The sequence below is a fragment of the Sphaerulina musiva genome (genome assembly GCF_000320565.1).
Source record: "Sphaerulina musiva SO2202 unplaced genomic scaffold SEPMUscaffold_1, whole genome shotgun sequence".
Taxonomy (NCBI): Eukaryota; Fungi; Ascomycota; class Dothideomycetes; order Mycosphaerellales; family Mycosphaerellaceae; genus Sphaerulina; species Sphaerulina musiva.
In genome coordinates, this window is record NW_016017383.1 from 1,682,758 (window position 1) to 1,701,911 (window position 19,154).

Below are 19,154 nucleotides of genomic sequence, written 5' to 3' on the forward strand. Positions count from 1 at the left end.
CTGCGCTGTCATCCAGACCAGACGAGCCCACACCACCATCACCACCACCAACACCACTTTACCGCCGCCGCCTCCACCACGAGCTCTCCGCCTCCTCTCCACCGCCACGATTGATGCACGCCGGTGACATGCGCTGCGATGGCCGACGCCGCCGATAGATACCCGTCGCCGCCGCCTCGCACCAACGGCTTGCCTTTTTACCAGCAGCACGACCCCTCGGCGCAACAACAACACCACAGCCAACAACAACAACAACAGCAGCAGCAGCAGCAGCAGCAGCAACATCAGCAGCAGCAGCATCAGCAGCATCAGCAGCAGCAGCAGCAGCAGCAGCAGCCTCATCACCAGCCACCGCCGCCGTCGCACCCACACCCGCACCTCCACCAGCACCAGCAACAGCCACAGCAACAGCAGCATGAGAACTCGGTAGCGGGGCTCGGGCCTGAAGGCGGCGAAGGCAATGGCCACGAAAACGGCCACGAAAACGACAATGGAGCTGGGGGCTCACCTGCCTCGCTGGGCGGAGAGATTAGGGACACGCGCCGCGAAGTGCCTGACAACAGCCATATCAATGATAATGCCAGCAATACCAATAGCAACACTCCCTTGCGTCCCCATCTCGCGCCTAGTGCGCCCAGCAGCAGCCATCTGGGCAATCTCGGCCCCTTTGGTCAAGCGCGTGTGCAAATGCTGCCTGCAGGCGCTCCGCAAGGCTCAGTCGCCTATGCACAAGCAAGTGGATCGGTAGACGCTGCACCTCTCCCTCCAGACAAGCACAAGGACAAACGCACCAAAGTCAGTCGCGCCTGCGACGAGTGCAGACGCAAGAAAATACGTTGCGATGCCATCGATGAGACTGGTAGTGTCCCGTGTACAAACTGTGCCAGGTATGTGCGAAGTCTCGATGTCACTGGGACAATGTTGGACCACTATCCATTCACAGCAGCTAATACCAGGCCGTACACAGAACGGGCGCTCGATGTGCGTTTAGCCGTCAGCCTATGAAGCGCGGACCAAGCAAAGGATACATCAAGGAATTGGCCGAACGGCTCAACAATCTGGAACAGCAAGTTCATCCTCCTCACCTGGAGCAGCAGCATCGATATGAGATCCAGCAAGTGCAGCAAGCTATGGCAGAAGGTTTACAAAGCTACCCTTATGACCCCAGGATGTTGCGTGATCCTCGTTCGGGTGAGAAGAGAAGCCACGATATCGCCGATGGCTTGCAGGGTGCACAGATGCCTGTACCTAATGCGCCCATGGGTCACGCGCAACAAGCACAATTCACTCCCCAAGCGCACCATCCAGCCCAATCTCTGGCTGCGCAACCATTCTTTCGATACGGTGCAGCCCACGAAAATCGTCGCGAGGCTGTGGGTCTCTCATACGACGCAGATCCGCACAATAGTACGGTTTCCAGCTTCGACTGGGATGAGACTGTTATTGAAGAGTACTACCGCATAATACACCAAACATTTCCACTGCTGCCCAATAATAAGCACCGCCTTCGTCAACGGCTGGCAGAGTGTCCGACATCGCTGAGAGACGCATTCCTGGCAGGCCTTGATTGTCTCATGCGAACATTCCCAACCACGACCTTGGCCCCAAACCCCGACTACGCACAGGCCTTGAAGCGTACCGCAGAATTGTTGGCCCAATATCCTTTCGACAACCCGAGCTCTCATACCAGTGCCACGAATCTTACCTACCTACAGACTCTGATTATAATGGCACTGGAGAGTGACAATCATGGTCCTGCCACGATCAGAGGCCAGGCGGGGCCTAGTCGCGCCGAGTGGCTTGGTCGCGCAGCTGGCGTGGCAGGCCAGCTGGAAATCAATGTCATACGCACCACGAGCCAGTCGTTACTGGAAGGAGATAGGGACTCCGAAGAGCGCTTGGCTCGCCGCGTATGGTGGGTGCTATTCATCTTGGATCGGTGGCACGCATCATCCACAGCTGATCTCCTAAAACTCCCCGAAAACAGTGTTGTGCTCCTACCTGAGGACCAAATACTGCTTGGAGAGTCCACATACAATCTTGCCAGGCTGTCCTTCATCATTGGGCATCTGGCTGCGATTCTGACCACTACCAAAACGCCCTCGACCGACGTCATGGCACCATCGAATCCCGCCTCGTCTCTACTTGGACTCACACTAGCCGGAGAAATAGATCGCTTCCGGGAATCCGTCGAGTCTGTTTGGGGATCGTTGAATCTAGTGCACCTGAGTTATCATCATTGTCATCTTCTAATCAAGCGTATGAATCCTGTCACCGAGCCCTCGGAGCTCGTCGGCCACGCTGTGAAGGTGGCGACTATGCTGAATAGCCGTCTCACTCCCGTCACGCCTCTCAACCACCACTTCGGTGCACTCGCTGCCATGACTCTTTGCGAACTTTGTGACGTACCAAAGACCCGCATTGAAGCGCTCAAAGGTCTCGATCAAATGGCAGAATGTCTCGGCACAGGTCGTGGACTAGCTGGAAGATTGGAAAGTGAAGGCTGGGACGGAGCAGTGCGTGATCTTGTTGCCAAGAAGAGGGAGGCCATGTTGCAGTACGGCGATGGACTACACGACCTTGCGAATGCTGCAGCAGGTGTCACGGAGCCCACTTTCGACCCAACCATGGTTACGAGATATGGCTACCTAATCTCTTTGGGCCAAGGCTTGTTTGGCAGGGACGACTTGGGGGCATCATGAGCAAGCATGATCAGATCATTGACCTGATACGAGCTTTACGTTCTTCTATCTGAAGGAAAAAGGCTTTTTAGTATTGAGCTCGCTGGTGCACCTCCCGCCTAATCTCAAACAGGACATCATCAAATTCCCGTTCCTCTTCTTGCGAGCCAAGAATCATGTTCTTGCAATCCGCAAGAAGGCCCCGCAGACGACCAAGAATACTCTGCGGTTGTGCCATCTGCCTTGCTTCAAGTTGTGGTGAAGCAGTCTGCTCGTCAACAGCTGTTATGTGGGCAGGCGCCATAGCGCCCTTCTTGGCTTCCTGATCTGCTTGGTGTGCGACTCGGCGCCGCTGTTTCCGCTGCGACGAGGTATCCCCACTAGATCCGTCTGCACTTAGTGCTGATGAAGCTCGTTTTCGACCTCTGGTCTGCGCAGATACTAATCTCTCCATGTCCTGCGATTCTGACTTTCTAGGTCGTCCACGTTTGCGTTTCGTGACACCTTCGTTCGAGGGACCTTCTGGAAGTGTCGCGATTGCCTTGCCGTCGTGCTCCAACGCATTCTCCAATGTTACCGGCGTCAAATGCACAGCCTCGGTGTGAGGCGACGATGCAGATGGATTCGTGGCCACTACGATCTCCTCGCCGATTTGCTCTTCTTGCGCATTGCTAAATAAAGACATGAACGTGTTGAAGGGCGACGCTGGCTTGCGTTTCCTCGCAATGTGAGCCGTTTCCGCGGTGCGTTTCCGCTTTCTGGACGATCTCGATACTTTCGAGTCAGTTGTACCGGTGTCCGAAGGTGTGGAAATAATGTGATTGCGCGAGTTCAAAATTGTATCTTCGATCCTAGAGGGCGTCTCTGGCGATACCGGCACTTTCTTGGGCGTGCCATATTCTCGTACATGCGTCATTCTCGTCTCCAAATCGGTATCATACAATGACACTGCGGCCTCCTCTTCAAGTTGCAGTTGTGCACTGGGGAGCTGTGTGTCCGATGGCAAATCGGAGTCAGCGACTGCCATCTCCACATTAGTAGACTCGTTAACAGTAGCATTGTGTGAAGAAAAGTGTTCTGAGGAGCTGATACCCGCTTGAGCTGCTGGCATTACAGCACTAGAGGACCCTCCAGTGGCCAATTCCGGTGGTGACGAGTGAAGTTCGCTATATTCATCGATTTCGACCGTGCAGTCTGCCGTAGACGAGACGCTTTCCTTACCCCTGGAGGGCGTAGGCGATGATTGTATATCATCGTTGAAAAGTGCGACATCCCTGGCGCCTTTCGGCGTAATGACAATGTCTCCAGTCTCCGTACGGCGCAAGTCCGACACGAACTTCAACTTTTGGGGAATATGCTCGCGAGACACCGAAGGAGGAGCCAAGGGACTGGAGGGTAGCCAGGCATATGCCTGCGCATCATCGCGCTGTCGAGCTCTAACCTCTTGTTGTCGTGCAGTCCACAGTTGAGGTTCCGGATTTGTAGTACTTGACAACGGCTCGACAGGGGTGAAATGCGCTTGCGAATCATCAGTCTTCGGCCGTGTTGTCGTTTCAGAAGATTCAGAGGAATTTGAGCGTGATTCAGAAGGAAGACATTGTGCGGCCAAATGTTGTTTAATGAAAAAGTTATCCGACGATCGCTTATGGTGAAGTGGAGTAGCACGATTGCCGCTGACCAGGTGTCGCCGGTCGACGATCGCGGGTGCCTGTGATCCGCCACATACTGGGAGGCCCGCGGACCGGACGTCGTCACGGAGGCGAGGAAATTCAGGAATAGTCAAGTCGGACTGTATTTGCCTGGCACGAAGCACAGGGCTCAGCTTGACGGGATAATCAAGCTGTTGTTGCTTGGCGAATGTGGAATTCCAGAAACCGATAGTGGCGTTCACTATGGAATTGCTGCGACTCGAAAACCCTGCGATGAGTAGTGGCTCCAGGACATCGAGCAGCAGGCCCTTCGGAATGGAGAGCTTCTCCGTCACCAATGACAGCAGCTGCGACCAAGACTCGTTGATCCCAAGCTGCAAAGTTCGGGTTTTTTCAGATTGTTCGTCCTCCGTGCGAGGCACGTCTCCTGATGGGAACACGAAGCCTTGATGATCCTCAGCCCAAGTAGCATAGCCTCGCTGTAGTTTGTCGAGAGCGGTTTGGAAAAGCGTGGGCGGGCATCGCTGCAAAAAGCTCGCGAGCGAGGACATGAGCATCGACACCAGCTTTTCCTCACCACCCTTGAAATCAGCAAGACTCTGATATGACGATTCGAGGGTGTAGCTGAAGAAGCTGTACACGTGATCGAAAGGATCAAAGACTTGCATTTTGCAGGGTTCAAGGCTGACGGTCCACAGGGCCTTTCGACTCTCGTCAAGCTCTGAGCGCGTGCTTGGCCATACGCCACTCTCGGCTATCGTGCTCGCCAGTCGCAGAATCGAAACCATTGAAAGCTGCGAGGACTGCTCTACGATCAGTCTCGCCAAAGGCTCCATCACAGCGAGAACAATGCCTCCGTCGCTAGCGACATGTCGCGCAGAGTGACATGCGGCATTGTACATCTGCACCACTTTCTGCTGGCAGTCTGCCTCTCTGTATCGAAGACCGCTTAGAATGATGCTGGTAGTGGCCTTCAGCGCCACTCCCATGACGAATGTATCCCGCTGTGGAGACACGGAGGACTGCATCTTCAAGGTTTGTGTTGCCATATCAGCAACGGCTGTCCACAGTTGCCCATAGATATGTTCCAGCTCGGGCGACAGATTGTCTGTCTTGTTCTGCAGCGATCTCTGTAATAAGCCCAGCAGCGCCGAAGTCGATATCTTGGCGCCAGCCAGCAAGCGCAGGAACCACACTGCCGACTTTTGCATAACGCCGGAAGCACGGAGCGCAAGAGGAGGCTCGTAGTAAAGACCAAACAGCAGAACAAATGGGGAACATGTCATCGGTTGCTGTTTGGGCTGCCGGTGAGATGGTGTTGGCGCAGCCTCGATGTCATCCGCGCTCGTCTTGACCAGAATGTCGTCCACGAAGTGTAGCGATCCAAGGCTTACCACTGCATTTTCAAGCATGTTCTGGTACCTATTGAGCCACCTTTGGCTATCATCTTCTGCGGTGAAGGCTGCGCCAGATTTCCATAGCCGGTGGAGGAAATTGACAATCAATGCAATCGCATCCTTGAGCTCGTTTGACGCCTTCACTTCTTGACTACCAGCGTCCGCGACTGCAGTTATCAACGAGCGCCAGCAGTTATCCATTGCGTGCTGTGTGTCGAGAGTCATGGAAAGTTGCGAAAGTGTCAACGGTTCCATGACGGCCATAAATCTCGCCATTCGCGATCGTACCCATCGCACGTCTAGGCTGGGCAGATCATCAGGCTGTATCGGATTGCGCTCATTCGCAGCATTGGCATTCCAGGTACCATCTGTCTTCTTGAGTAATCCGTGCAGAACGCGGAAGGCAGTGTTACGACCTTTGCTTCCAGTCGAGATCTTGGTGAGTACCGGTCCTACATACATGTCCCATGCAATATCCAATTCTTCGTGCGCCAGTTCTGGACGCATGGCATAGTGAATGAGGTTGCAATAGCTGTCGAGGGAAAGCTGTCGTAGTTGCTGAGAAAGCTCACTGCATCCGCGTCTCTCCAGACCTGCAAGAACTGGTACCTTTAGCATGGAGCGCAAGAGCTCGGAAGTTGACGAGTCTGGCATTACTGCGTAGACGAGCCTGTTCCAAGCGATGTTGGCAGGCCTTTTCACGGCCATATCACTCGAGTTCAGACATTTCTGAATGGTCAAGAGCCAGTCTCTGAACTTGGGCCATTTTCCGACGGGACACCGCTTGCTTCGAAAGCACATGATGACCGCAACCCAGATTTCGGGGACCAGGGGAGCTTTCACTTTATCGGAAGTCATCTGAAGTAATTGCATGTTGAGGTAGTCACCGTAGCACTGACCCTCCTCAAGTTCTTTCTCGCACAGCTCTGATATTGCCTTGGCTACTTGTGGGTGATGACCGAGCAGCATGCCCATCTGTGTGCACACGTCGATTGCCCTCCGCTGAACGTCGTTCACACTGCTGAGAAGGGCATGAAAGATGTGTTCGATCCAGTCTTTGACCCTGTTGAGCATAGTAGTAGGAGCACGTTCAATGAGGCGTTGGTAAATGACAAGACGGGCCGCGACCATGCTGTTGCGGGCTTCCAGGTTCTGCATCACATGGATGAGGCGCTCTGCTCGTCCACCTCCGAACGCGGCGCGTGGAAAGCGTTGCACGCAGAGAAGATGCAAGTGGCCCTTCACCACCCCCTTGGCCATCCCTGCTTGTTCCAGCACAAATATCGACCGATCAATGACGAACGCGTGAAAGTCGAGGTCGAACAAATCCTGAGTCTGGGGATCGAAAAGGATAGCGCAGGTCAGACTCAGGGCCATCTGCACAACCTGGACGTCTAGATGACCAGTGGGGTCTTTCCAGGCCAGATCCCGAGACAAGCATTGCGTCAGGCGAGCCATTTTTTCGGCTAAGGACTGTGCATCAGGCACTCGACTGTACGATTTGATGGCCCCAGTGAGAGCCATATATGCATCTCGGCGCGCGTCTCTTGATGGCCCCTCCAGCTGCAGCAAGACTGAGTGCAGCATTTGTCGAAAGCCTGCAGGGTCCTGCGGGGTGAAGTAGCTGAGCGCAGTGTCATTGTTCGCCTCATCTGGAGTGCAAGGCAAAGGGGCCGCGGAAGGCTTGAGAATGGACTTGAGGGGCCTCGGAACGTGGTCCTGTACGAGATTCGACAGTCTCGCAGGCGGCTGGTGAGGAAGCGGGATAGGCGAGCTGGACTGGCCTATAGCCGGAATTTGGTGGTACGTTGGACATGGCGAGAAAACGACCTTTTTTGGAGGAGAGATCGTGGTCTTCTTGGTCGGAGGCGTGTCGAGGCTGACGTTAGTCATGGTACTGTCCACATTCGGCCTCCCGCCCATATTCGTGCTCGTCTTCATCCCCTTGTCGCTGAGTCTAGTGGTCGTGACGGTGGAAACAGGATCAGCCGTCACAGCAGGCTCATCGTGGCCCTGCACGAGAAAACGCAGGGCTTCGTCGACAATCTTGCCGCTGTCGTCGTTGTCCTGGGCGGTGGAGGTGGGGCAGGGGAAGTGGCGTGGTGGCGTTGGAGGGCGGGCAGGCAGCGAGGCCAACAGCGACGGGCTCGACGATGGCGACTCGGGAGCAGACATGACCGGCGTCTCTCTCTGTCTCTCTCTCTCTATCTCTCTCTCCCCTTCTCTCTCCCTCTCTCTGTATGTGTGTCTGCCTCCCTCTCCCTCTCCCCCCGTCTCTGTATGTATGTCTGTCTCTTTCTCTCTCTCTCTGTCTGTCTGTCTGTCTGGGGGTCTCTCCTCTTCAGTGTCTCGCTATTCCCCCTCTCGTCCACGTATCACACAGACATCTCGTCCTCACGCTGGTTGGTGTAAGCGATGATGAGTCGATGGAGGAAGAAGGCGCAGGCACATAGGAACGCGGAGCAGCAGATCACAAGCACGTCGACGTGAACACTGAAGCCAGCCAGCCAGGCCCATTTCAGAAAGTAAAGTCACGTCACGTCACGTCGAACTCGAACGCGAGATAGGTACAGACGCGTGGAGTTCGGGCGGCCCGTTCGGCCCGTCAAGGCCGATCTCCAGCGCGACTTCCCTGCGTCTCTGCCCTTCACATGCCAAGGCTGATGGCTTCACTTCTTCACTTTTCTGTCTATTCTTCACTTACACTTCTCCATACCATCCTCATCACATCCCCGTTCTCGCGCAGTAACAGTGGTCAGGTCGCCCATGGAACGCCAGAGCCCAGTATATCTCGCTCCAGCCTCAGGCGAAGGTGGGCTTGAAGCCGTCGTCCATTCACATCAAGCCGCTGACTTTCGTGACTCCTACAGCAGCTATACGAGAGCTGGAGCGCCTGCTGCATGATCTGGAAGACAATCTCGATACTCTGAAACTCTCCCTCAAACGTGAGCCGATGCGGCCGCTCTACGTGGCCAGAAATGGCTAGCTGATCGGACCATAGAGCAACAAGATGCCCTGGGTGAAGTCAAAGCTTTTGGCCGCAACCCTCAAACCGCACGCCCTATCTTCACAAAACAGGTATGTTGTCTACCACGTATGCTCTGGAACGTGAGCTCACACCACAATCAGGCCATCTCAACGCTGTGCAGGTATGGCTTTGATCGCCCAGAATCTACGGAGGCTGCTCGCGAAGCGCTTCGATGCTTGGCAAATGCCTTCTTGCTGCATGAACCCTCCAGGCAGACCTTCGTCGACCTTGGATATGGACCCAAGGCGGCTGAACGACTAAAATTGGACGACTACGAGGATGAATTCCTTATATCACGCATCTTGTTCTTCCTGACCTATAATACCACGCTCGATTTTGAGGCACTCATGAGCCAGAATGACCTGGCCCAGAGCATAAATCAAATCTTCTCTCATCACGCAGAGTACTATTCAGGCTTGGACATCATACAATCGCCGAAATTTACGCAGCAGCAGCTAGCAATGAGCGAAACGTTGAAGCTGCTATTTAATATCACATATCATTATCCGGATTCGCTGCCAAAGTTCGACCCCGCCGTCGAGTCGCTGGTCACGATCGTTCTTCGACACCCTCTGCCAGAGCCTCCTCTCCAACCTCCGACAAGCTACCTATTGAACGCCTTACTTAACCTCGATATTCGCGCTGTCGGAAAGGGAACGCAATCTGGTCACGGACCCAAGGCGAGTGCGGCTTCGGAAAGCCCTGACCTGGAACCTCTTGTCAATAGACTTATTCACATCCTCGACGCTGCCGTCTGCAACCATCCCGAAGAGACACTGGACCAGGCTGCAGCATCGTTGTTTACCCTCTTGAGACGTTTGTACGAGCTTGCGACACCACGCACGAAAGCTGTCATGCGTACCCAAATTCTGCCTAATGCGCAAGATCGCGACCAGCCACTTGGGAAAGGAGGGTCATTGTCCTCCCGTCTACTGCGCCTATCTTGCTCACCTAAGCTACCCACTCTCCGGAGCAACATCTCTGCGCTGCTGTTCGAAATGAGCGAAAAGGATCCCGGCAAATTCGTCCAGAATATTGGCTATGGATATGCTTCTGGATTCTTGATGAGTCAAAACATCGAAGTACCGCCGAGTGCATTGGAGGCCAACGCCTCATCGAACGGGGAAAACGTCGCCCATGTCAATCCAGTGACTGGTCAGCGCTGGGCGGCGGAAGAGCGCGATGCTTCGAGCACATTGCCCATGACTGAAGAGGAAAAGGAGCGAGAAGCTGAGAGGCTGTTTGTGCTGTTTGAAAGACTCAAAGCGACTGGAGTTGTGAATGTTCAAAACCCAGTTGAGAGGAGGTTCGAAGAGATTGATTGAGTCAGCATTGGGTTGATCGCGTCCAGCGCGCATGATGATGATGAGACATCTCCTTCTCGCGAACCTTGCCACATCGCTCGCACTTCTAGCGAGCGGCAGATTCGATGAGCTGAGCCTTGCCTCTCCTGGTTACCCTTGAAGTCAGCAAGGGGGAGGGCATGACCCAGCAAAAGCTCGTCCGAAAGAGACAGACGGTATTGAACTGATCTTCATATGTAGTCAACCATCTAATGTATCGCTATAAATCGCTTGAACGCTTTCGACTTCCTCATGTGTCTTGATGATGGTGCTTTGTCTCTCAAGAATGACCTTTGAACAGCGAACGAATCAGCGAGGGCTCCTTTCGGGCCTTTGATTTCGCAGTGTCGCTTTTGCTCCGCTTGCTGTAGCTGCTGCTCGCTTCACTCTTGGCCTTTTTCTTCCGTTCCTTCTTGTCCGATTTGGACACGACGGGCTTGAAGTCAGCCTCTGTCAATCTCCCTTCCTCGATGAGAGTTCGTGTGGCATTGGGCGTGATGAACTCCCCATCGACGCTGGTACCGAGAGAGCCAGCTCCCACATCAGCGATGCCACGTCGCCACTTCTCAATATGATCCAGCTCACGCAACTCCTCCATTTCCCCACTGGGGCTGTCTACAGGCTCTGCTGTGAGTGGCGCTTCCAACAAGCGTTCAGCTTCATTCTTGGCTTGTATTTTCTTGATGATTTTGTAACCACCAAAGGCTATGATGGTCACTCCGATGCCTACGCCGGCGGCAATTGCAAACTGGGGAGATGCGAGCAGGGCGACGATGGCGGGAAACGAGCCCTTCATGGCAGTCAACGCACCCGGCGCCATCTTGGCTGCAATGTTGCTGATCTCGGCAAGGGTCAAGGCGACCGCAGCGAGAGCATCGGGGTTCTTCTGCAGGTTGTCGATCATGGCGGTGACGGAGTGCTGCACACAATTGCCCTCGTCGAGCAGACGCTGCAGGTAGTTCATCTTCTCTCTCAGCTCCACCTCATCCTCCAACTTGTGTTCGGGAAGTGGTGGAGGGAGATGGCCATAGGCGAGGTCCATGTCAATGTCGTCCAGACTCGTGCGCGGCGGAGCAGTAGCAGCAGCAGCAGAAGCACGAGGGGAGCGAAGCTGCATGCCATCAGTGTGCCGACGTGTGAGCTCTCGGATGCGAGGCTCGTCGGCGTCGTCGTCGACCAGGAACGCTCCATGGCGCGGTGAGGGCCGAGCTGGTGGAGGAGACGCCGTGTCGTTGACATAGAAGCTGTCCGATATACCACGCTTCACTGCTGGGCGCGTGGGAACTGGCTTTCTCTTGACGGCGCGCCCGTCGTCACTAGCCCCTGGCGAGCTGCGAACCGACTGCTGGACGTCGTGGTTGACATGACCGTCGCCGTCGTCGTTCAGCACGAGGTCTTGCAGCTGCTTCTGAGCCCTGCGTTCCCGACTGCGAATGTCCTGCTCGCTGCGCCGCTGCGCTTTGATCTCTGCTTTTCGCTCGTTGTAGGCGCTCTTGGCTTCGGTGAACACGTTGACTAGATGCTTCGATGTGCTCACGATTTTGCCGCCCTTGTTGACGATGGTGATGGTTTGGTTCACCGCGACCATTTCGATATGGGAGGTACGCTTTTCGAGGTAGGTATGCTAAGGTATTGTAGGTATGATGTTGTAGGTAGGATATCGTATCGTGTCGTGTCGGTTCGTTGGCCTTGTGTCGTCTGGTATTGATTGTATCGTGCCCGTCTTTCCGTTTGCGTCGTATGGTGTCGTATGGTGTCGTGAATCTGTCGTACCTTGTCGTTTTTTGTTCATTCGTTCGGTCACTCGTATGGTCGTGGGGGTCGTGAGAGTCGTGTACTGTATATCGCCAATGTAGCAGTGGTGAAGACAGAGTCGGCGGGAGTAGGAGGACGGCAAGGCGTAGGAGGTAATGTAGGTAAGTAAGTACGGTAAGTATGCTGAGATACCTACGGCTACACACAGGCAAGGTAAAGGTGGCGTAGGTATGGTAGAAGTAGGAGGTTAGGGATGCTGGTTGGCGAGCAACAAAGAGAATCCATCCTCGCTCTCTCCCTCTCTCTCTTTCTCTCTCTTTCATTCATCATTCGTCGGTGTGCGTTGCGGCGTTGGCAAGCTATGGGGCGCGCACGCTGGCTGGCTGGGGATAAATAAACTAAAACAAACTAAGGTACATGGCCAGGCTGCCAGCGTGTCGTCCCGTTGTCCACGTGTGACTGAATTGACGATGATGGTGATGATGCCCACCAGGTTTCTTACATGATGCATCTTTGAGCTGATCAGGTAGGTCGTTATTCATCTACCTACCTGGTAAGTAAGGTACCTGACTTTAGGTACTTTACAAATGTTAAGACTGCTATATCATCATCTAAATTGTATATGGGCAATTACCTGCGGCCAAATTTGCCTAAGGCATCTTTTAGCTTGCCAGTAGTAGTAGGGAGGTACTGCCGACAGGTAGTTCGCCTGTCTATCGCCGTGTCTATCGCTATAAACCGTAGGTAACCGTCTTTTCATTTTTCCATCATCTCTTTAAATGTCTAAATATCTTTCCGAGCATACTTGGAGTGATTCTTACGTAGTGTTTCACCGTATTTATACTGAAAAAATGAGATATTAGCATACATACATACACATATCCAACGATGCTCGTATCAAGAGTGTCAGAGGAAGGGGAGAGAGAGAGGGAGAGAGAAAGGGACAAATTGACGTACCAAAACAAACGGAATCGGAATAAAAGCAATCGAGATGAAGGCGAGCGTCGAAGATGCCCATCCGACGCCTAGATAATTGTACATGGCTGTTGCGAAGAGAGGAAAACCGGCGCCTGTTGTGATGTGACGAAGAAAAGTGTCAGTCATCAGCGAGTGGTTGTTGTTCTTGTGCCATGTTGTGGACTGATTCCACATGTTGGGTAAGGTAGGTAATGTACTTACCAAAAGCCGATCGCATAAAATCGTTGCCGGCCAAGACAGAGGCGGCGTAGTCGGGGTATGCATCGGGGAGGTAGTTCAAGATACTATTGAAAAGGCATGTAGTCCCGACGGAGAAGAAGCCGCTGCCGACTGAAAGTTTTTTGTGTCAGTACACAGTCCTTAAGTTGCTTCGTAGCGAGAACAGGGCTTTGTCTTTCTTACTGATGGGAACGATCCAATGCACGCCTGGTCGACTGGCCCAGCCTGTCAAAACTGGTTAGCATACAGTCTTCCCTTCCCCCTTCCACTCCTGGGGGACTTACCGAACCAGAATAAACAGATGGGTATGCAGAAGCCCTGTGGCCCGGCAGCGGTTAGCCTAGTCATCCAAAAACAAAAACAAAAATGATTTTTTTGCACAGCCAACGTACTCCTACGAAACAAGGCACGAGACGCTTCTCCGGCTGCACGTTTCCGTTCTCGTCGACTATGATAATCATCACAAGTTAGCGGGACAGCCACATCTCGGAGAGGGTCAGATGAATTTCTTCAAGTCCTCTTACATTGAGGTTCCCTGTACGAGAAGAAAAACGTTAGCTCCAAACTCGACAACCTCGCTGCGCAATGGTCTCTCTTCTTTTCAACACTTACAGAACGTAGTGCAAATATGCGAAGAAGGGTGGCATGACGAGGAAGGCTCCTACGAAGATTCCCAAGAATGCGAGACCTGAGACTACTGTTAGTGTATATCCACCAGAAACAAAAGAAAGATGATTTCGAGGGAGCGTGTAATACCTTCGGCGCCCAATCCGAAGCCATAGATATCAACAAACACCTAATCACTGTTTAGTCACTGCCGGGCATGTTCCCGTCGAGAATTCTCAAACTTACAATGGCAAACGACTCGAACCAAATGTACAGCAAACCGTACACAAGTGCAATGTACAGATTGAGGAGGAAGACCTGAACATGAAAAATTTCAGCGGGAGGAACAATGTGGTGCAAACGTGCACGATTGTCAGGGATTACTCACCATAGGCTCCAAGAAGTTGAGAGTGAACGGTCTGACCAAACTCATCATGACCACCTCTTTTCCCGTCATTTGCTCGGACATGATCTCTGGCTCGCACGTGAGTCTGTCGTCACCAGTGATCTTGCGAAGGCGTTTGGTGCGTCGCAACAGAATGTTGTTTGCGGAAGTCTCGGGCAGTAGGAAGAAGAGGAAGACCAAGCAAAAGGCAGAAAGCCACATGAGTTCCCTTGGATTGCCGTCAGCCTGGCGATATCGATCAAATGTCGGTCATACTGTACTTACCAAAGAGGCCATGTCCAAGGTGCCGTGAAGCCTCCGTGGCCGGGGCCTGCGGGAGCATATTGTACTGCGTAGCCTCCAATCAAGGGTCTAGTCGGATGAAGAACAGGTATATCAGCATCCATCGTGCCCATGGAATATACTCATTGAGCAGGACTTACCCGAGCGTCGGCCCACAGACAGCTGCAATGCCCCAGATGGCGACGGAGTATGCTCGCTTCTTGGGCGCCCAGATATCAGCGAGCGACGCACCGCCTGTAGCAAGAACAGGAGAACCGAAGAAACCCGTGATGAATCGAAAAGCCAGAAGCATTCCAAAGTTCTCAGCACGTGCGGCTGCAGGCTGCAAACCAACGAAGACGACAAGTGTTCCCAGGTAGATGGGGTTTCGACCTGACCACCACGTCCATCATGTCAGTACCATGTGGCTACCAAGTTGGTCCAGGCAATACTGACCAATTTGTGGAATTTCCGACATGGGAGACCATAACATGGGTCCTAAGCCATATCCAGCGACGAACAGACAGAGTCCCAGGGTTGCAGCCACTTGCGAGACTCCAAAGGTAGCCATTCTGTAGCAAGCGAGCAAGAAAAGGTCAGCAGTGACTCTGTATGAATGGAATACTCTCGTAGCACAGCCTCGACTGTTTGGACTTACACGCTTTGCGTTCCCGCAGAATAGATACTTGATCCAATATAGACCTGTACAAGTCAGGACACCGCAATCAGTCACAGGAACGCCGAGAATCTTACAGAAGTAGTCCTACAAGATGGGATATGTCAGCTGGTATATCTTGTGGCCAATGTTTTGACAGTGGGAAAATTTAAGCAATCACTCACAATAAACATATCTCAAAAGTCACAAAGCACTTCTTCCCTGTGCTCCAACATTGCGGATTGCTGGGGATGAAGCAGTCAGCATACCATTTTGTCCATATCACCATATACCACCTATACCACATCATCCTCCTCCTCCTCCTTCTCAATCCCCCTCTAACACTCACTCGGTATCATGATCGCCCCACCAACTAATCACATGCTTGTCCTTGCCCTTTTCCGGATCCACCTTCACACCAGACGCCTCATTGACTTTCTCAAAATCGCTATCCCCTTTCGAGTCCAACGTCTCTCGCGAATGTGATCTTCGATCATCACCACCAGCGGTCTCCGGCTCTGTGCCATCCTCTCGAGGATTCGTGTCGCCATGATCGGCCAGATTTCCCGATTTCTTCTCGTCGATATATCTCAGGTAGAGAGAAGGGTCTGCTTCTTCGGCATATTTGAGAAGTTTGCCTCTGGATACGAAGCGGAGAAGATGGCCAAACGCGGTATCCCGGATCAGCTCTGTCATGTTTGTTGCAATAAACAAGCCTTGCTCAAGCCTTTTTTTTTCTTTTAATATCTTTCGGCTATCGGGAGGCTGTTTAGAGAACAGACAAAACAAACAAACAAAGGAGGATGAGGAGGAGGAGGAGAGTGAGGAATGTAACAGAAAGCAGAGACAGAGACAGAGAGAGAGATAGAGAGAGAGAGAGGAAGAGAGCCACCACCTACAGTACCTGTCAAGTCATTCAAGTCATTCATCATTCATCATTCATCATTCCTTACCTTATTCATACGCATGAGGCATAACGCATAATGTACGCATAATCCCCCCCAAAGTCCGGAAGCCGCATACGCAGCCATCATACATCCACCGCCCATCCACTTCTTCCAGCAGCAGCAGCAGCAGCCACAACATGACACGCTCATCACACGCCCCGACAACCGACAAGCGACACGCCAAAAAAAGAAAGTGAGTGATTGATGAACGGCTGTGAGTAAGATCTCAACACCGGAATGAACTCACTTCATCGTCATGGAAAAAAGCTTGTTTTTTGGTTTTCCATGCACTGTGTGACTGTGCATGTACAGCAGCCCAGTAGCGCCCCCGATCCCATCAAGTCTGTATCCCCTAGTCTACTACCTCCTTAGCCTTAGCCTTAGCCCTAGCCTTAGCCTTAGTTAGCGCTACCTCCTAGGAGGTACACACACCTATGGATGTAGTCTCTTTTTCTTCAACCCAATTCACTTGCCTCTGGTACATATCACAAACCTCTCATTCACCATCCACTCTCGGACGCTAAGAGCCGTGAGAACCTATAACCATTACCATCTCATCGGCCCCAGCCGCAACAAGCAGATCGCCCATCGCCCATCACTCATCGACAACATCGGCAAACATCGCAACATCGGAGTCCGCAACTCGGTCCAAGTGTATCAGCATGACTTACTCATCAATTTGCTTCTCTCTACCAGTGGTCTACCTATTAGTGGTCGACTCGTGTTTAGTCGTCATACCTCCTACCTATCATGGGAATGAGATAATAGTCGCATGGCCTCTGTATGTTTGCAACGTGAGAAAGCAAGGGCAAAGTGGAGACTGGAGAGAAAGATCAGCTACCGGACTTGGATATCTCCGAGCCCACCTTCTCTCTTCTCTCTTCTCTCCTCTCTTCCCTCATTGGACACCACCATCCACAGGGCAGTCCATAGACAGAAGCGTCAGCTCCCGATCAAACAAAGAGATGCAGTCACATAACTCATCTTCATAGAGCGTAGGAATTATACATTTGATGCCGAGGACTGCCTCGTTGCACAATACCAAACACACTAACATACAATCGCCACTGCACATGCAAGTGGTCGCAGAGGAAGAACAGGAGGAAAAGATGCTTCGCCGTCGCATGTCAGGGACATCCTAGGTATGCGGTGTTGACGTTGCCGCCGTCTGTCAGCATGTCCAGGTGTTCCTGTTCCCAGCGATCCAAGAAGACCTGCGGGGCCTGACTGCTATCAGCGTCCTAAAAGACATTCTTGAGCTCGCCACGCGCCGTTCGTCGGCCACGCATGCTGGCCATGTCGAATCTCTCACTTCCAGTCGGCCGACTGTCAGCACCATCATGTGCAGGAATAGCCTCCACGTGCTGTTCCGCGGGCTTCTCAGAAACCACCACCGCCTTTTTGGAACCATCGGCAACCTGCTCGGACCCACCCGAAGTCACAGGAGTGACAACTGTTTGTTTGGGTGCCTCTGCTGGCTTCTCGACCGTCCCTTCGCCAGTCTCGTGCTCGGGAAAGTGAACACGGCTGCGTCCTTCTTCTGCTTGGCGACCAAGAGTGCCCGTGTTGGCAGCCTGAGCAACAACGGGAACCGCTGTCACTGCATTGCCAGTGGAAGACGCGCGAGGAGCAACGCTCTGACCCGTCGACTCGTTCCTGTCGCGGTCAGATGTATCACGACGCTTGCGGCGGAAGCAGCAGAGGAGGCAGCAGAGTACGAGCAAAGCCAAAGCGGCAGCACCGATGCCGGCTCCAATGGCCACATTACGCATCGTTCGTTTGTGCCTCTTGATTGCATCTCTCTTGCAATGCTGCAAACACTCCTCGTCATTAGAACAGTTCGGCACGGGTTCCGCATCCTTCACTGGCTTGCCATGCGGCCAGACTCGCGCCAGGCTGGTTTGCAGGTCAGTATGGGCCGGAAGAACACTGGTTCTCGAGCGATAAATGATCGTAGTGGCCGGTACGACGACGTGACTAATCAGAGTTTGGTGCGGGTAGTATGTGCCCGGTTTCGTTGTCCCGTAGTGGAGCTGGGAAACCAATTGTCGCTGTTCGGAAATCCAGTGTTCTGTGTACTCGCCACTGCCGAGGGTGTATTCTACCGAGGCATTATTACCAGAGGACAAACTGGCATTCGTCCACTCAATCGGGAACTCAATTGCAGGCCAAACGCTCGTGATATCGAGAGGCTTGGAATGCTCCCATAAACAACGTTTGATCTTGCAGTCCGTCTTGTTACCCGCATACTTTCCGCCTGCTTTACACGGAGCAGTGGCGTCGAAGCGCCAGGTCTCGTTCTTCATTGAATCGGGCACGCTCGTGGGTTGTGCTGCCATGGTTGCAGTCTCGCTGAGAGGGATGTGCTTGGATACCGTGAGAACACCACTACCAGGGACAACAATGGTGGTAAGGAGCATTCCAGTGCTGATGGATGTTACCAGCGATTCGGACGAGACGCCTCCAGAAGAGTTGGCAGATATACTGCTGGTCGAAGCAGGCCCATGGCGGATTAATGGAATAGGAATCAGTCCCGCTGTTGGCAGGGATGTTCCGGACGTGACAGTCCAGGACGCCGCGCCCGTTGTAGTCGGGTTTTGCTCGCCCTGCCCCAATGTGACGGTTGTGGTCGGGGAAATGGTATTGGATGCCAATGTGACGGATGTGGCCGGAGACATGGCACTGGATATTGTCATGGCAGGAACACTGGTAGTCTGAATCTGATGCTGCAATGTACAGTCAGTCGCGTCCATGGGTGTTGTCTGCCGCACCACGTACCAGAAATGAGTCGACATCTCCGATGGCGTGGGCGACCGGCGACCCGTCCACCTCCTGTGCCAGGGCAGATAGTGGCGCACACAGGCCAACAATGGCGAGTATGTATCGCATGGTCATGGCCATGCTCGACTGATCTTGGATATGCCGGATGCTGCGCTGGGACTGTGTCGAGTGTATTCAATGCTATGCTGATGGGTAGTTCTACAGAAGCTGAAGCAGTAGAGGTGAAGCAGATCGGAGGAGACGATGTTGGAGAGAGGGAGATGGAATCGGAAGAGATGAGAGGAGGAGGGAGGGAGGGAGGGAGGCAATGGTGCATCGCAGTTGGGAGAGACATGTCAACAGAAAGAGCAGCAGCAGCAGCACTTGCCTACCTCGCTTTTGTGAAGCCATTGCGGAGAGTGTACCTGTAAGATACATGTAAGTAAGTCTGGTAGGGTGTGCCTTCCGC

The 19,154-nt window shown here is 53.1% G+C and overlaps 5 protein-coding genes across 5 annotated transcripts; 2 read left to right on the forward strand and 3 right to left on the reverse strand.

Moving 5' to 3' along the window:
- Positions 1-42: 42 nt before the first annotated feature.
- SEPMUDRAFT_122224 (uncharacterized protein) lies at positions 43-7,320 on the reverse strand. Its single transcript, XM_016901756.1, has 2 exons — positions 968-7,320; positions 43-887 (listed from the first exon to the last, which is right to left on the reverse strand). The coding sequence occupies exon 1, from the start codon at positions 7,249-7,251 to the stop codon at positions 2,770-2,772; it is 4,482 nt and encodes a 1,493-aa protein (XP_016764869.1). The 5' UTR covers positions 7,252-7,320; the 3' UTR covers positions 43-887; positions 968-2,769.
- On the forward strand, positions 154-7,320 carry SEPMUDRAFT_76258 (uncharacterized protein). The gene is made up of 3 exons (XM_016910132.1): positions 154-359; positions 564-887; positions 968-7,320. Exons 2-3 carry the CDS (start codon positions 688-690, stop codon positions 2,700-2,702), a joined length of 1,935 nt encoding a protein of 644 aa, XP_016764870.1. The 5' UTR covers positions 154-359; positions 564-687; the 3' UTR covers positions 2,703-7,320.
- A 1,173-nt stretch (positions 7,321-8,493) lies between these two features.
- Positions 8,494-12,189, forward strand: SEPMUDRAFT_160157 (uncharacterized protein; the record flags this gene model as incomplete). Its single annotated transcript, XM_016907885.1, has 4 exons — positions 8,494-8,539; positions 8,598-8,672; positions 8,729-8,805; positions 8,857-12,189. 4 exons carry the CDS (start codon positions 8,494-8,496, stop codon positions 10,078-10,080), a joined length of 1,422 nt encoding a protein of 473 aa, XP_016764871.1. The 3' UTR covers positions 10,081-12,189.
- On the reverse strand, positions 8,494-12,189 carry SEPMUDRAFT_122225 (uncharacterized protein). Its single transcript, XM_016901757.1, has 4 exons — positions 8,857-12,189; positions 8,729-8,805; positions 8,598-8,672; positions 8,494-8,539 (listed from the first exon to the last, which is right to left on the reverse strand). The coding sequence occupies exon 1, from the start codon at positions 11,684-11,686 to the stop codon at positions 10,379-10,381; it is 1,308 nt and encodes a 435-aa protein (XP_016764872.1). The 5' UTR covers positions 11,687-12,189; the 3' UTR covers positions 8,494-8,539; positions 8,598-8,672; positions 8,729-8,805; positions 8,857-10,378.
- Positions 12,190-12,428: 239 nt separating this feature from the next.
- On the reverse strand, positions 12,429-15,822 carry SEPMUDRAFT_145921 (benomyl/methotrexate resistance protein). Its single transcript, XM_016903342.1, has 18 exons — positions 15,328-15,822; positions 15,164-15,223; positions 15,077-15,086; positions 14,982-15,025; positions 14,780-14,895; positions 14,485-14,716; positions 14,327-14,413; positions 14,045-14,270; positions 13,903-13,974; positions 13,807-13,846; positions 13,663-13,738; positions 13,575-13,585; positions 13,443-13,498; positions 13,335-13,368; positions 13,234-13,275; positions 13,033-13,161; positions 12,811-12,923; positions 12,429-12,696 (listed from the first exon to the last, which is right to left on the reverse strand). Exons 1-18 carry the CDS (start codon positions 15,672-15,674, stop codon positions 12,637-12,639), a joined length of 1,755 nt encoding a protein of 584 aa, XP_016764873.1. The 5' UTR covers positions 15,675-15,822; the 3' UTR covers positions 12,429-12,636.
- Between the last annotated feature and the right edge of the window lie 3,332 nt (positions 15,823-19,154).

What these genes read in the sequence shown, in the direction of transcription:
- SEPMUDRAFT_145921 (XM_016903342.1), bottom strand. Translation starts at nt 15,674, where the DNA reads ATGACAGAGCTGATCCGGGATACCGCGTTTGGCCATCTTCTCCGCTTC. An exon ending in GTCGGAAATTCCACAAATTG is followed by an intron (nt 14,717 to 14,779) that starts GTCAGTATTGCC and finishes CGTGGTGGTCAG; the next exon opens with GTCGAAACCCCATCTACCTG. An exon ending in CCTTGGACATGGCCTCTTTG is followed by an intron (nt 14,271 to 14,326) that starts GTAAGTACAGTA and finishes CGGCAATCCAAG; the next exon opens with GGAACTCATGTGGCTTTCTG.
- SEPMUDRAFT_122224 (XM_016901756.1), bottom strand. Translation starts at nt 7,251, where the DNA reads ATGGCTCTCACTGGGGCCATCAAATCGTACAGTCGAGTGCCTGATGCA.
- SEPMUDRAFT_76258 (XM_016910132.1), top strand. Translation starts at nt 688, where the DNA reads ATGCTGCCTGCAGGCGCTCCGCAAGGCTCAGTCGCCTATGCACAAGCA. An exon ending in CCGTGTACAAACTGTGCCAG is followed by an intron (nt 888 to 967) that starts GTATGTGCGAAG and finishes GGCCGTACACAG; the next exon opens with AACGGGCGCTCGATGTGCGT.
- SEPMUDRAFT_122225 (XM_016901757.1), bottom strand. Translation starts at nt 11,686, where the DNA reads ATGGTCGCGGTGAACCAAACCATCACCATCGTCAACAAGGGCGGCAAA.